We start from the raw sequence: 15,385 nt of genomic DNA, 5'->3' as shown, positions 1-15,385 counted from the left end.
AACATTGCATGTCTTCTTCAAAATGACCTTTATTCAGATGTACAGTTTAACATTTATGTCCACAAATCTGTACAGACTTCTCTGAAAAGCTAAATGATTGATTATTATAGATGGGTACTGACTGTTAAATATTATAAAAATAAATCCATTTCACTAAATCATTTTTATTATTTGATATTTTCATGCAACATGGATAAGGCAAACACAGTGTATAAATATTTAATCAATAGGAATACAGCAACTGAGTAAGGCAAAAGAAAAGCAGCTTCATAAAAGTATAATCAAAGTGGACTGGAATTCTGAGTATAAGCACGTTTTAATTTTTTCATGCTACAAAACATACCAAAAATGAATATTCTATGAAAGACCCATTTAGATTTACATAAATTTAAATATTGCTTTATTATACAATGGACCCAAACTACAGGTGTGTTTTCGGAGAGGCAAAGTTACAGTATATTATCAAATTATGTAGTGTTTAAGCATGGTTAGTGTGTGGACTGTTTTTAACATTAAAATACATTGAGTACACTGAACATGAGAGATAAGGACTACATTTATGAAGAAATACATCAGGCATGTGTACTGCACAGATGGTTACATATACAAACCATTTTCATCACAGACTATTAGTATGTAAAAATTAGTGATCCGAAGTCTTTTATAACCATTTTAAGATTTAGGAAAGATCCTTGAAAAGTAAAACAAAACAATCCCCCACCCCAAGACTGCAAAGTGTTGAAGAAGAAAATATACCCTTCAGCCTTCACCTCTTAATTTATTGAGAATTTTAAACTGTGTTCAAATGGGACACCATTGCTAATAATTTCGGTGGTTTTTCTATTTACTTTGGAATATAATTCCCCTCCCTATATAATCTGGGCCCCAGGAATTACAGGGGTCCAATATCCCAAACAGTTGTCCCATATCAACAGTATGGTGTATCCTCAAAATGACCAAGCTAGGTGCTATGCAGTGGCTATAAACTTAAGAGTTTCACTTGTGTTGGAATTTAAAATTTTACCAAAGATTAATTTACCTTTTACTGAGAGTTCCATACTGTCCCCTCTACTTAGTGTTTGGGTTTTTTAAAACATGTAATGGTGGGACTTCCATTGTGGGGAACAACATTCAAAACATATCTGACATACCCATATCCTTTTTTAGGGGGTTGGGGGGAAGGAATCCTGTTTGAGTTTCCAAAAAAAAGTGTTTAAATAACTAATTTGTTCTTTTTCAGATCATTTCTTCCTACAGTCATTTTCAGTATATTTGTGATACCTACATTTTCGACATCTAATGTTTTTCCTAGCAACAGCCTGATGTCAAAGAATTGAGTCCACTTGCATGTTCAAACAGACGAAAAGCTGTGTTTGTAGGGATTAAAGTTCTAATTCAAATCATATGTCTCCAATAAGTATCAACGTAGATACAAAGGAAAATGATCAGCCGAGATAATTTATAACATTTCCTCCCCACAAAAATAGTTGCTCTATTGCGAAAGTCACACTTCAAACATCTTTTACACCATGTATAGGCCTGAAGTGTGTTTAATCTATTGTAGTTTCCTTTAAAAAAAAAAATCTATGTAGATGTATGAACACATATCAACATACAGTTATTTTACATACAGTCAGTGTTTAATCAAGTTATAAAAGTGACACACTTTTAAAAAGGTGCAAAGTTTAGTTAATGTGTTTTAAGAAGTAAAACTACATAGGTGAGTTTTTCATTTAAAGAGCCATTAACCTTTTTCACTGAGACACAATCAAAATATAACATTAGGTATCAGGTGGCTAGTGAACTGTATACTAACCATCAGTAGTGAGAAAGCATTTTGTAAATACTTTGGATACAGCCTTAATAAGCCAACAAAAAACAAACAAAGATGGAATTCACTTGGGATTTTTAGGAAAATTAACATGCCATGGGGCGGGGGGGGGGGAGTAGAAGTTGTTGGACTTTGATTTAAAATTAGAAAAAATGCCAAAGTAATAGATCTATGCAATGTGGGTAATAGTAGTGGGTGACATTTTTCTCGAGTTTATTCTATAAAGACTGATACAATACAGTTTGGATTAAGTGTGCCTCTATAGCCTTTCTCAAACAAAAAACTGATTTTTGCATAATGGAAATATTTTTAGACCTACTGAACTTAAGCTATGATTCAGAATTAAAAGATTCCCCCCCCCCCCCCCCGGACATCTTATTTATAAATAGGATTTTTAAAAATCAATCATATTACTATAGCATTTTTTCATTCTGGTGACTTTCTATTTATATGTATGTGCATTAAAGCAGCACTGTAACAATGAACAAACTTAAGTATTTAACTTAAACAAATTTTATTCATGAAACGTTACAAAAATGGCTTAAAACTTGAATCTCGTCACTGTTTTCACTGATAGCTGAGTCCAGTGCTCCTTATGTTAACATCTACTTGCAAGAAAATTGAAGGGGCTTAAAGTATGTGAAATATTAACTTTAGATTTAGTTTTACAAAAAAACTGCTCAGAAGTAGTTTAAGTTGTCCATATGCATTAGTTATGCCTTATAAAAATCAGAATTGCCAATGTACCTAAATCAGGAATGAATATTTTTTTCTCTAGCACACCAATATAAACAATATCATCAAGACTAGCCTGCATGTCCAAGAGACTTCAAGGTCAACAAAGTTGATTGCTGACAACAGGATACAGTGACATGAATTTATTTCAGAGTTGTGCCTTAATTGCTTTGAACCTTCACAGCTTACCTTCTTCACTGGAAAAATGAACAAAATGCAACAAATATCAAATATCTCCCATCTTTGGGTGCATAATTTCACATAAAAGAAATATGTTTCTCTTGGATTTTGTTTATTTTTCATTTTTCTTCTAGCTGGTAAATGCACTTCAAAATCTAGTCTTTGGATGACATCACAAGTACACATCCTCAAATGCATTTGGAAATCAGACTGATTCTTTCATGAATACTCAAAGAAATGCTGGTGTTTAATATCAGCAATCTCTGAATGACTGTAAACTTACCAGCAACACTGCCAGTTTCTATTGGTTACTAAATTGAGAGCTTTCATAAAAGAAAGAACAACTATTAAAACTGGTTTAATTTCTAAACCTAATTGTTTAAGCCCTCTCCCATTCTCAGAAATGTACCACTTTAACAATTAACTCCATACATTTATAGATATCGTCAACTGATTTGCAGTGCAAATCGTTCCAACATTTATATGCTAACAAAAATAAATCTATTTTCTATGACTGCAAGTGGTTACAGAGATTATATCTAATACCAGTTTTAAAATAACTTTAGTTAACACCACTTAGCTTTAAACGGATTGGGTTTTTGTTTTTTTGTTTTAAACAACATACAACCAGATGTTACCAGTAATGCTTCAGAATATGCATAAAAAACAAAATGAAACTAAAAACAAATAAGACCATCTGTGGATATATACTGAGTGCTTCCAAAGAAAAGTCAATCTAGAAGCATAAACAGTGCCTAAGCTTCTTAAAGTAGTGCTGGAGACCCAAGCCTCCTAGTGGTAGCAAGCAATATCCCATATCTTTATCTTACACTGTAACCACAACTTCTATGTTTCTACAAACCTCTTTGAAGCTTTCTGTATTTTAAGAGTAACATTTTAATTTTAAAAAGCAGATGTTTGTTAATGCACCTTTCCCATCCTCCAACACACAAGATTTTATGTACTTGTTATCACAGGTATATAGTTTAAGTAATGCTCACAGTGCCCAAAGACAGACAATTCAGAGTAGCAGTTTTTCAAACTGCAGTAAGCCTAAGATTCTGTGTTTTGTGGTTTTTTTCAAGCCTTTGAATTACTGAATTGTACTGAGATAGACCTGGAGCTCCAATCTCTTCAGCTCTGCTTACCATGTGAAAACGTCACATACAGCTCTTCACAGGGAATGCTGACTCTGCCTGATTTGATGATGTTTGTACCGTACTAATTTACCATTGTTCCAAGCTCTGGATAGTTAGATTCTTTAATGCTGTACTAAGTGAAGGAACAAGGATATCACTGCTATTTTTTCTGAGTTATAGAATTAAAAGGGTGCTGTAAACTCTATTCGCTACAGCATACCTTTGACCAAAAATTAAGAAAAAGAAAAAGAGAAAAAAGACAACCGAAGTCCCTTTTAAAACTTAGTGAAAACATGATGATTTCAGATGAAAGCTTTATGGAAAGGATGTAACAGCATTTACATATTTGGCCTTCAAAATTAATGACAAATCCTTGATTGGTGAATGATACAATTTTCATTAAAAGTTACTTTAGAAAAGCTGTTTTTTGCTATTAAAGCCAGAATAACTGGCGTAGATTGAAATTTAACAACTAGATGTCCAGATGAGATGGAGTGATGAGTTCAGAGATTTCAATATATATCTGGACAGTCTGAGAAATTTCTATCAAAGTATCCGCCTGAATATAACCAGTCTGAAGTTCCAGTGTATGGGTTATTGCCTTGATGAAACCATCTGTGAAAAGCAAATGAAGTGGGTAAGGAAACATGTATTAAAGGGAAAACAATTTTTTGCTTCTTTTACAAACAAGTGTAAAAAGGCACATGAATTTCTCAATCTAACCTATTCTTTCCAATTAGATTTTTTTTTTTGGGGGGGGGGGGGAGGCGGGAGGGGAGGGAATCTAGTTCTTAAGTTATGTTTATCAAAGACCTTACTCCATCCTTATTTATACACCCCATTCTTCTTGACCTTATAGTCCTGGTTTTATCATTCCTGTCTCAGTTCATCAAAGGGAAAAATCTAAACATCAACATTCTTTATATTTTAAAATTGACAAGTCAGTTTTTGGCATAAAATATTCTTCCTCTTTTAAGAGTGTTCACAAAGAGGAAAAATAAATAGTTCTGTTCTGTATAGCTGCATTTTGTACAGCATTTCAGTAGAAGCTCAAGTTTAAGCTGTTCTGTGTATTAATTGGTAGCAATAATTGAAATCAATTGTATGTTCTCTAGAACAGTGCTTCTCAACCTGTGGTGTCCAGACCCCGGGGGTTCCGCAGACTACATCTAAGGGATCCACCAAAGGTTGTTGTTACCACACAACAATGGTTTTCAACCTCTGGTTCAAGATTTCCGAAGGGGTCCTGTAGTGAGGCAGCTGCCCCACTCCATGAGAAGAAGGGCTGGAGTAGGCCAGAGAGGCTGTGCAGACCAGCAGCCAATCAGCAAAGGCCTGTGGAAAGCCAATCAGGGCAAAGAAAGAGGCAGCCAATCATGGCCAGACTAGGCCCTATATAAAGGCTGCCTAGCAAAGGAGAGAGCAGTCTCTCCCTGACTAGCAAGGGAGGAGGACTGGCTCCTGAGGTAAGGAGGTAACACCTTGGACAGAGCAGTGCTGGGCAGGCTCAGGGGAGCAGAAGAGAACTCCAGCCTATTACCTCCCAGGCTGCAGTCCCTGACTAGAAGGGCTGATAAGGTGCAAGGGGCCTAAGGGGAAGCAGCCCAGGAAAGATAATCAGACAAGAGAGGAGAGAAGGAGGGCAGAGAGGCTGTTGCTAGAGGGTCCCTGGGTTGGGACCCAGAGTAGTGGGTGGGCCTGGGTCCCCCTATTCCCCACTTGCACTGTACCTGGCCACAGAGTACTGTGGCTGAGACAGACTGCAACTTGCCCTGAGGTGAGAGGCTAGCCTTTGGGGTTGTGGCTGGCCACTGAGGCAGGTGCAAGTCAGAAGACTGTCACTTTACCACCCCCACGCTCCCAGAAGGGGGTGAGAATGGAGTGGTGGGCACTGCCAGAGGGCTGTGTCCTGAAGCAGACACCGCTGAGTGGAGAGCAAGGCGGTTCCCAAATCAGCAGAGCAGCCAATGGGCGAGACCCCTCTTGCAAAGGGCGCTCTATAGTTGACAAGAGCTAATTCCCAGAGCAACCAGCAGGAGGTGCCAGCAGTGGTGAGTCCTGACCCTGTTACAGGTCCCCACTGCCATTTGAAATTTTTTAGGGGTCTGCAAATGAACAGAGGTTGAAAGCCACTGCTCTAGAAGAGATTTTCAAAGGTATGAATGGGAATTAAGCACCATTTTCCACTGAGTTTCAATGGGAGTTGGGTGCTTAACTGCTCTTTTTGCCTTTGAGAATCTCCTCCTGTTGCTTCAGAATTTAATTTTATCTACTTACTACAAAAAAAAGTGCAAGAATAGCCTGGTTTCTTTCTGATATGCCTGTAAGGCAAGATTTTGAATCAAACCAATATAATAACAGATGTACCATATTTCAAGATAATTTTCTTGTTGTAATTTTTAGCAAGTATTTCTTTACTGAACAAGGTGGTGCTGCACTATCGAAGTTAGGCAAATCATTTTCCAATTTGAAAAGTAATACCTTTCCACAACTAAGGCTTGATTGTGGGTTAGCAGTAGGAAAAGTAAATACCACCCAAATCTTTCAGTGCTTATGCCTGTTACTACACTGAAACATGCCTAAATAGTAATCATCATAATCCAAACGTTCCTTTTCTTCCTTACACAGATGTATTCTTAACTGTAGTTATAAGCTTCTTTTCTGTGGCCATACAAAATCTTGATTCTTTTTCCAGTGGTTTTTGTTTACTAATTAAAATGTAACTGAAGTGTTTATGTATTACAAGGACATTAACAGAGTCAATTGAGTGGGAGCCAGGAAATCTCCATTCTGTTCCCAAGAATGCGTCAGAGTCACCATGTGACCTTCAGCAAGTTACTTCACCTCTCTGACCCCTTCTGACCCCACCTTTGTAAAGAACTTTAAAGTTACCTAGGGATGAAAACTGCTTTAGAATTTTAAAGCATTGTATTAGTATTTTTTGGCATTTGGTTATTTTAGGAGATAAATTGCTGTAAAGAACATATAACCCAAATGGTTGTTTCCCAGTAACAACGTGCACCACTGGATGATGTGTGTTGGACACCATTTGGTTGGCCCTGTCTATCCTTGGGATGGCTGCTTTCTTTATTTTTTGGTGCTGGCATTACTACACAGGGAAATATCCACTGAACGCCACCTTCCACCAGAATCTCCCTCTCTTAAAACAACTACTTTGGGATACTCTCAAGGTTTTTTGTCCTATAGTAAAAAGGCCAACCCCAGTAGGCAAAAGACTTTGGCACTCCCTTGCTGTTCTTGTGACAAGATTCAGCCTCAATTTATTTACAGCAATATGGGTACTTTGGGATGAAATAATCTACAATTTTGACTTCATATTGCATTTTTCAAATGTTCTTTCCCCACAAGGGCTTTAAGTGAAACTATAAATTTTTCTGTAGTGCAAAGAGGAATCAAACAGTAAAGCCAAACTATTCGCTAACCTTAACTACATGCCCAACTTTCTTCCCCTCCTCTAATAGTTACCTTGTCCTCCATTCCACTTCATCTTTTGCACGATCTTTACGAGCGGCTCTTTGTTTCTCTTCTAATCTCTCTTTTTCTTTGCTAGCCAGGTCTAACAAACATTTAAATAGGAACTGGTTACATTGCAAAATAAAGACAAAAAGAACAAAACATGGGAAAGGCTGGAGAGAAATAAAATTGAATTCACTGAAAGCACAGGAAAGCATTTGTTGTACACATTCTCTTTAAACCAAAACAGTCACCTCTGACCCCTTCTAGGCAGCAGCACACCAGAGGAGTAGATGATCTAAACAAACATACTGGGAATCCTAAACTTGGTATTTCATTTGTCAGAAACACTGTACTGGATGGGGTAAGGACTCAAACTGGATACAGTCAGAAGCAGTACATGATGCATTCTTGTTATTCCACCCTACATATTTTTCCAAGCAAACTCCAGGGCAACAGAGAATCTCTCTGACCAGTTTCCCAGTGTGTGCTTCCAATTGTGCTGTAACATAAGATATCTGTATTCAGAATCTATCTTGGCCTCTTACACTGCCAGACTCTGCTGGCAAAAACAGTCATGTACACTGTTCTGGAGTGAGTAACATTCATGATCGATCACACTGTGGAGATAAAAACAAAGTTACCCCGGAAATATAATTATCGCCCAGAATTAAGAGGTGGGTGAAAACCTTAGGACAGCCACCTCACCCCAAACCAGTTCTCTTCCATCTTCCCTAAGGTCAGGGAGTAGAGAGGTGTAAAAAGACAGAATTAACAAATACCCAATCTCTAGTAAATACACATACCCAGCTCTCCATTTTCCATGCCTCTGATATCTGGACGTAGACGACAATCAGTGGGAGCCAAAACTGCTTCCATGCCCGTTTCCAGCTCATTGAGACTCACAGCAAAACTGGTGAAATTGTACATCTTAAGACAGAATAAATATAATACATATATAGTAAAGTTTGTTTTTTTTTAAATCACGGTAAATTGATTCCCTTTCCTGGGCTGTCACAATGCGATTTTCAAAAGCACTTATTGAACCAAATCTGCTCTCACTGACTGTAGCAAGAGCAGGGTTGGCTAATGCTCAGCACTTTTGAAAATACCACCTTTTTATTTGCCTGAGTCCACAGCACAATTAAACATGATACTGCAGTGATTGAAGAGTCCTTGCTACAGAGGATCAAGAAAGCTTGTTGCTCATAGGTTCTCTGATTCTGAGCTGTCTCAAGGTTATCATTTTTATAGTTTATTGAAAAGGACACACAAAACAGACATACTCTCTAAAAGAAACTTGCCTATTTTCCCCTCATATCAAAGGATGATTTTCTGGGTGTTTTTCAAGTCTACCTATAAGTAAGGCCCTACCAAATTCATAGCCATGAAAAACGTGTCACAGGCCATGAAATCTGGTATTTTGTATGCTTTTACCCTATACTACAGGGATTTCACAGGGGAGACCAGTGTTTCTCAAATTCGGAGTCCTGGCCCAAAAGGGAATTGCAGGGAGGGTCACAATTATTTTAGGGGGGCCGTGGTATTACCACCCTTACTTCTGCGCTGCCTTCAGAGCTGGGTGGCCAGAGTGGCAGCTGCTGGCCAGGCGCCCAGCTCTGAAGGCAGCACCCCGCCAGCAGCAATGCAGAAGTAAGGGTGGCAATACCATACCATGCCACCCATACTTCAGCGCTGCTGCCTTCAGATCTAAGCAGCCAGAGAGTGGCGGCTGCTGCTGACTGAGGGCCCAGCTTTGCAGGCAGCAGCACAAAACAGAGTAACAGTACCGCAACCCTCCCTACTAACCTTACAACCCCCCTCCCCACAACTCCTTTTTGGGTGAGGATTCCTACCGTTACAACACAGTCAAATTTCAGGTTTAGATAGCTGAAATCATGAAACAAGATTTTTTTAAATCCTATGACTGTGAATTGGGTAGGGCCCTACCCATAAGAATACCATGTACCTAAGATCAGTTACCCTTGTCCATTATGATAATGTCTTGGAAAAGCCACCATGACCAGAGAGTTCTAATTTATTGAACTAGTCACCTGTGATGAGTTTGGTGGTCTAGAATTTATTCTCCAAAGCAGCTTACTGCCTGGTATGACTTGCACAGTCTCTTGGATCTCTGGCATATCATCGGCCTCATCGTTCCCAGCCTCTTCGCTCTGAAACAAAAACAATAATTGATAGTGGAATAGAGAAAAATTACATACAGCTCTTCTGCCTAGCGTTCTCTGGAGAGGACATTAGAAATTCTATCAAATTCAAGACCTTCCATTATCTCACCCCACCTGTATCTCTGCTCTCCTTTCCTCTTCCTCCTCATTTATGCTTTTCTTCATCCTCCATACTGCCCCTTCATCTCCTCCTACTCTCAACTTCATGCCTTCTTCCACACTACCTACTATGCGTGGAACAGCACCTATTTTCTATCTAGCAAAAGCACCTTCTGTTATCGGCATTCATGGTCTTCCAGAAATCTTTTTCTTGTTTACTTCACCCTCCCTTTTCTCGACCCATAGCCCATTTTTCCTGTCTTCGATTATTAGCTCTTCTGCTGTGGTAATGCATCCATCCCTATATCCACACTACACACCACTTTTGGCAGCATGTAGGGTATGTGTAGCTACATGCCACAGTGAAAAGCCAGCTGCCTTCACACCACAGTGTGTAGCTACATGTGTCAGTGAAAGGCTCTAGCACAGGGTGGTGGGGGGAGGGATGGAGGCAGCAGAGAAAAGCTTCAGCGCCTACCAACTTCCAGAACCTTTCACTGCAGTGAGGAAAACTCTGGCAACAGGGGGAGGGCAGCAACTGCCACAGTTCTTCCCTGCTGTGGGGAAAGGCTCCATCAGCAGGGCATTGGCAGAGCCCTTCCTCGCACAACAGCCTTTTCCTGCAACAGGGAAAGGCTCCAGCAGCAGGGAGGCAGGAGGACACTACGTGACTAAAAATAGCAGTGTAGACAGGATGGCATGGCCTGGGCGAATAGAGAGCCATGCAGGACATGAGTCCTAGAGAGCCATGTTGTACTTGGGTACAAACCCACAACCTCAGGCAGGTTTGTACTCTATTTACCTAAGCCAGGCTTCACCATCTATGCTGCTATTTAAACCCATGCAGGGAGGCTGAATACATACTCTGAATACAGACATAGCCTTACGCTGTTATGTAAAGTGGTGCATGCACTAGGTAAGCAGTAAGTCGTAAGACATCTGTACTCCTGAGTCTTGTGTAGTCACATACCAGATTCTGAGGGTTGGTTAGCAAGGCAATATGCTAATGTTCCTCATGCCTCAGTGAAGCACACCAAGCACATAATTTCAAGAGACGAACATTTTAGACCCTCTGCTTCTTTCTTTACCTAAATCAATCTAAAACAAGCCATCATTTTACACCAGGACTCCTGCCTAACAGTACAACGATGGGTCTTTCTGCCATCTTTGCTGGCTGCCTAGAGGTCATTAAAGATTTCATGATGCTTTCAAAAAAAAAATTGAGAACTTTTCCAGGATTCTAACCAACATTCTCACTCTCCATATAAGACAGACAGGTACTCTTGAGGTGCATATAGCTGTTGCATTTGCCTACACAGCCACTGCTCTACCAGTATAAAACTGATTGAAGAAGTCCCTGTGTAGCGAGGACGCCTCACTCCCCGCCACACCTGAGAGGAACAAGCCAGAACAGGCGTGGCAGCAGGCAGAGCAACCGCCGCCTGTCCCCGCCCCCCAGAAGTCAAGGGATGGGACGGGAAGTACAGCGCCACTGCCGCCTGTCCCCGCCCCCCAGAAGTTAAGGGGCGGGACAGGAAGTATAAAAGCCCGACCCCAGCGCTCAGTTGGGAGGAGGCTGTCAGAGAAGACAGACGCTGTTGCCCGAGCTCCCACTGGGCCCAGCCTACCCCGCACTCAGTACCCAGAGGAGTGCTGGCCCGACCTACCCCGCGCTCGGTACCCAGAGGAGTGCTGGCCCGACCTACCCCGCGCTCGGTACCCAGAGGAGCTGCCTGAGCTTCCCCATGCCCGGCCTTTAGAGGAGCTGTCTGAGCTTCCCCACGCCCGGTACCCCGAGGAGGGACCGGGACTTCCCGACGCCCAGTATCCAGAGGAGTGGACCGGACCTCCCAACACCCGGAGGAACCCATGGTCTGGGACCCACCGGACGACGCCGGCGGATGGCAGGTACCCAGTGAGGGGGAGACAGGAAGTGGCCCAGGGGCAGCCAACTCCAGTCAGGCTGCAGACTCACCTGAGCCGATGTCAGTGTGTTTCAGTCAGGATCCCCCACTGACCATCAGCAGTGTTAACCGTTGCTAGGGCCCCGGGCTGGAACGCAGTGGAATGAGAGGCCTGCGTTCCCCCTGCCACCCCTCCCAAGGGTGGCAGACTCCCCCTCCTCCCTAGCCTGGGGAGGCCATTCCTGGTGTTTGTTTGCTCTGCCCCTTCCGAAGGGCCTGAGCCACTTGCTGCCCTGCCCTGAGCCAGGGCCTGGGCTTTATATACCTGAACTACTTATTGCCCCGCCCTCCCCTCAGGGCCTGGGCTTCTAGACTGGTGGTTGTTTGCTCCGCCCTGCAGCAGAGGGCCTGAGCCACCTATTGACTGTGTGTGTTTACTCAGCCCTGCAACAGAGGGTCTGAGCCCCCAAGTGACTGGGTGGCGCCGCACAGCCCTGAAGCAAGGGGCGGACCCCAGGCCGACAGAGTGTGGTGAGCCGGTGTGGCTCCCCTCCGCCCTCAGGGAGGGTTGAGCCCCGGTCCCACCCTTTTACACCCATCATCTCTTACAATCTACAAAGAGGTGGTAAAAAAAATAATACCTTATTCCAACAGAATTAAGGAACCTAATTTCAGATATTCTAGGAAATAAATGTAACAGTTCCTCTCAGGACGAGACTAGAAAGCTTGAAAAAGAACCAGGCTTCATGAAGTGTAAAATGCAGTGGAAAAGAAAATGTTCTTAGTCTAAAGTGAAGCTGGCCCACCAGTTTTCCAATCATTAAAACACAGGGTGCATTATATGTGCTGCTTGTGCATAACCCCTATCATATCAGGTAGCTCTATGGCTCCCTAAACAGAAGGCATAAAACCCAACAGTGACGATACTTAAAAGGATCCTTTCCTTTGGAGAAGGTGACATTGCATGGAATTTTGTTTCATTACCATAAAGAATGTTTTAATTTTTTGAAAAGCAAGAGTAAAATACAGAAAGACAGGCTGTTTCCTCTTTCCTTTGTCCAGATATTTTATTTTTTTCCATTTAGAATTGGAAAAGGTATGATTGCAGGTTCCGGGAAACCACCAATCAGACAGACCTCATCCGCTGGCCAAATTGTAATTAAAATACTCTCCTGCCTTAACATGCAAGAGGGGGTAAGTTTGTACCGTCAGAGGTAGTGCCATTATTTCAATATCAAACACTAAAGACATTCAGGAATGGTATTATAAATTTTCACTCATTTAAAAATTTAAATATATGGAGCTATACCTATTTCATAGAACTGGAAGGGACCCTGAAAGATCATTGAGTCCAGCCCCCTGCCTTCACTAGCAGGACCAAGTACTGATTTTGCCCCTAAGTGGCCCCTTCAGTGATTGAACTCACAATCCTGGGTTTAGCAGACCAATGCTCAAACCACTGAACTATTCCTCCCCCACTGATTGTATGCAAGTCTCACAAGCCACCAGTGACAGTCAACCAAAAATTTACAGCCAAGGAAAATCTGGCTACAAAAAAGTAAGATTGCAGCACTGCCTCCTTCACACAGTACAAATGAAATTCACACTCCCAGGGTGACATCTGAATAAATCGGCTTTGCAATCTGCAGTGAGGAAATATTCCTCCTCCCAAATCTGAAAACAGGATGTGTGCAACTTAACCACAGTCTCTGCCACCACCATCTTTCAGCTACAGATATAGCTCATCCAGTGTGATCTTGCCCCAGATACTGTCTGTATCCAGTAGATCTATACAAATCATGGATCATTAGTTCCCCCACCACCCCACATCATTCCTCCCTTGGCCCACCTTCAACCCTGCACTCTGAACTCTCACTTCTTGCCACCAGTCCCCTCTATAGTTCAATCACTGTGAATTGGGCCTTCCAGAGCTAAACTGCAGAGAGGTCAAAAGGATTTCATCCCTGAGAGACTACCTGAAAAATAATAATGACCATCAATAGGGAAGTCCAGCACAACCTAGCTGAAAATGTCACAATTTCTTATTTGTTTTTTAACTGTGTGTCTATCTAGATGACGTACATCTATTTAATCCAGTAATGTGGTGTTTGGTTTGATATGCTTCAGTTTGTGTAATAGATGGTATTCTGAATTCAAATCAAGCTCAAGCTTACTTTTCAAGATTCCTCTCTAAAAAAAAATCCTTGTGAATGCTTTCCATTGGCTTCCTGTTGGGCAACTCCCCTTCCAAATGCAACTTCTTCAGAATGGGAAGATGAATTTGATTCTTTAAAAACCTTATAGCCCTCATTTTTAAGCTCTTCTCTGCAACGTGAACCCTTAAAGGCTCAAAACACAAGAGAAATAAAAAGCCAAACTTCTAACGTCTCACTTGATTTTTTGTGCAGATTTTTAAATGCCTGAGGTTGGCAATACTGCCATCTTCCTTACTAGCACACAGTTAGATGTAACTCAATCTCAGTAATCACCAAATATCAACCCCAATCTCCATGACCAATCCCTGTGAGATGCTGAATGCCCTCCATTTTCACTGAAGTCAATGGGAGTTCAGAGTACTCATCACTTCCTGGTATCAGGGCCCTAGTTATGAAAAATATCCACCATTATGGCTATCAGTTCACCACAACCACATAAACGGATGTTCTTCTAACAAGAAATGTGTGCTTTTCTGAAGGTGCTTCCTTCAAACGGGCCACATACAGCAACACCAGCTCTCTCCTGAACAATTATACTAAAACCTTACCGGCTTCATTTTCTTCTGGTCTCCACCTCTTTTTTCATTCTTTTTAGAAGTATCATATGTGGCAGGATTGACACACCATAAGCATTCTGTCCATTTGCCATAGATCACAGAGAGCTTCTTCCTGCTATTTATAGTGGAAAGGAGATTTATTTTTGCTGCTCAATTTCTATAACTTCTAAACTAAATTAAAATCAGCATGACTTAATCCAGATTATAATCAGGTTTTTTTTTCCCCCTAATTACTACAAACTTCTGGGAAGCCATTTATCAGAACATAAATGTAAAGATGAACATTTCAGTTTATCCCAACATCTATGGTATCCAGTCCTGTGCTATTTTCCATTAAACTGATTATAGAAGCAATAAAGCTGATATTTTGGTGTATAAAGACTAACAGCTATATAACAGGTTGCATTTGGGGATACAGCTGTTAGCATTTTTTAATATTTTTAAATGAAGGCTAGAAGTCTTAATACATTATTAAGGAAAAGGACAGAGTCAGCAATTGTATTATTCCCTGTTTTCTCTCTGGATACGTCTCCTTTAAATCCAGATTGCTACACTAAAGTCCAAGGTGCAAACTGCATTAAAACTTTGCTAATAGTGACTGAAATGCTCACTCTAAAACCAGTAAGTGTAATGCTCACCCAGAAAATAGAAATGAATGAGAATGGGAGGAGTCTGTACCAATGTAAAAATTGAGCAGTCATGTTGAGCATGTGTCAGTCCAACAAGCTAGTGCTATAAAGAAAGTACTAGGTGCCCATACAGTAAAGAGAGAGAGACTTTCCACTTACTTTTTGTCCTGAATGTGACCCTCTACTCTGTGAAGCTCTTTCCCAAACAGTCCACATGGTTTAAAATTAAGGATACATTTATCTCCAGTACTGTAAAGGGAACAAGTGCACCATTTAGAAACCCAGCATCTAAATGTCTGAAGTGTGGTGTTCACGAATGTATTTACTTTACTAAAATGAAACTAACACTATTTAATGAAATCACTTAGACCTGTGTTTAATATTAGAAATCAGGTAGTAAAAGCCACTGGATTATTGGAAGTCTTTGTTACTCTT

General features: G+C 41.0%; 1 protein-coding gene across 1 annotated transcript in view; it reads right to left on the bottom strand.

Annotated features, from left to right (window-relative positions):
- Nucleotides 1-11: 11 nt before the first annotated feature.
- The window catches only part of OSBPL2 (oxysterol binding protein like 2), a 54,477-nt gene continuing 39,103 nt past the window's right edge, over nt 12-15,385 (bottom strand). The window contains exons 12-17 of the mRNA XM_050917834.1: nt 15,110-15,199; nt 14,313-14,436; nt 9,414-9,533; nt 8,166-8,289; nt 7,372-7,462; nt 12-4,500 (exon numbers count right to left, since the gene is read on the bottom strand). Of these exons, the coding sequence (XP_050773791.1) occupies nt 4,398-4,500; nt 7,372-7,462; nt 8,166-8,289; nt 9,414-9,533; nt 14,313-14,436; nt 15,110-15,199 (652 nt within the window). The 3' untranslated portion in view covers nt 12-4,397. The remainder of the gene's footprint in view (nt 4,501-7,371; nt 7,463-8,165; nt 8,290-9,413; nt 9,534-14,312; nt 14,437-15,109; nt 15,200-15,385) is intronic.

This window comes from Gopherus flavomarginatus, chromosome 11 (genome assembly GCF_025201925.1).
Source record: "Gopherus flavomarginatus isolate rGopFla2 chromosome 11, rGopFla2.mat.asm, whole genome shotgun sequence".
NCBI classification, from domain to species: Eukaryota; Metazoa; Chordata; order Testudines; family Testudinidae; genus Gopherus; species Gopherus flavomarginatus.
Note: the sequence above shows the minus strand (reverse complement) of the source record. Positions and strands in the feature narration are given on the sequence as shown.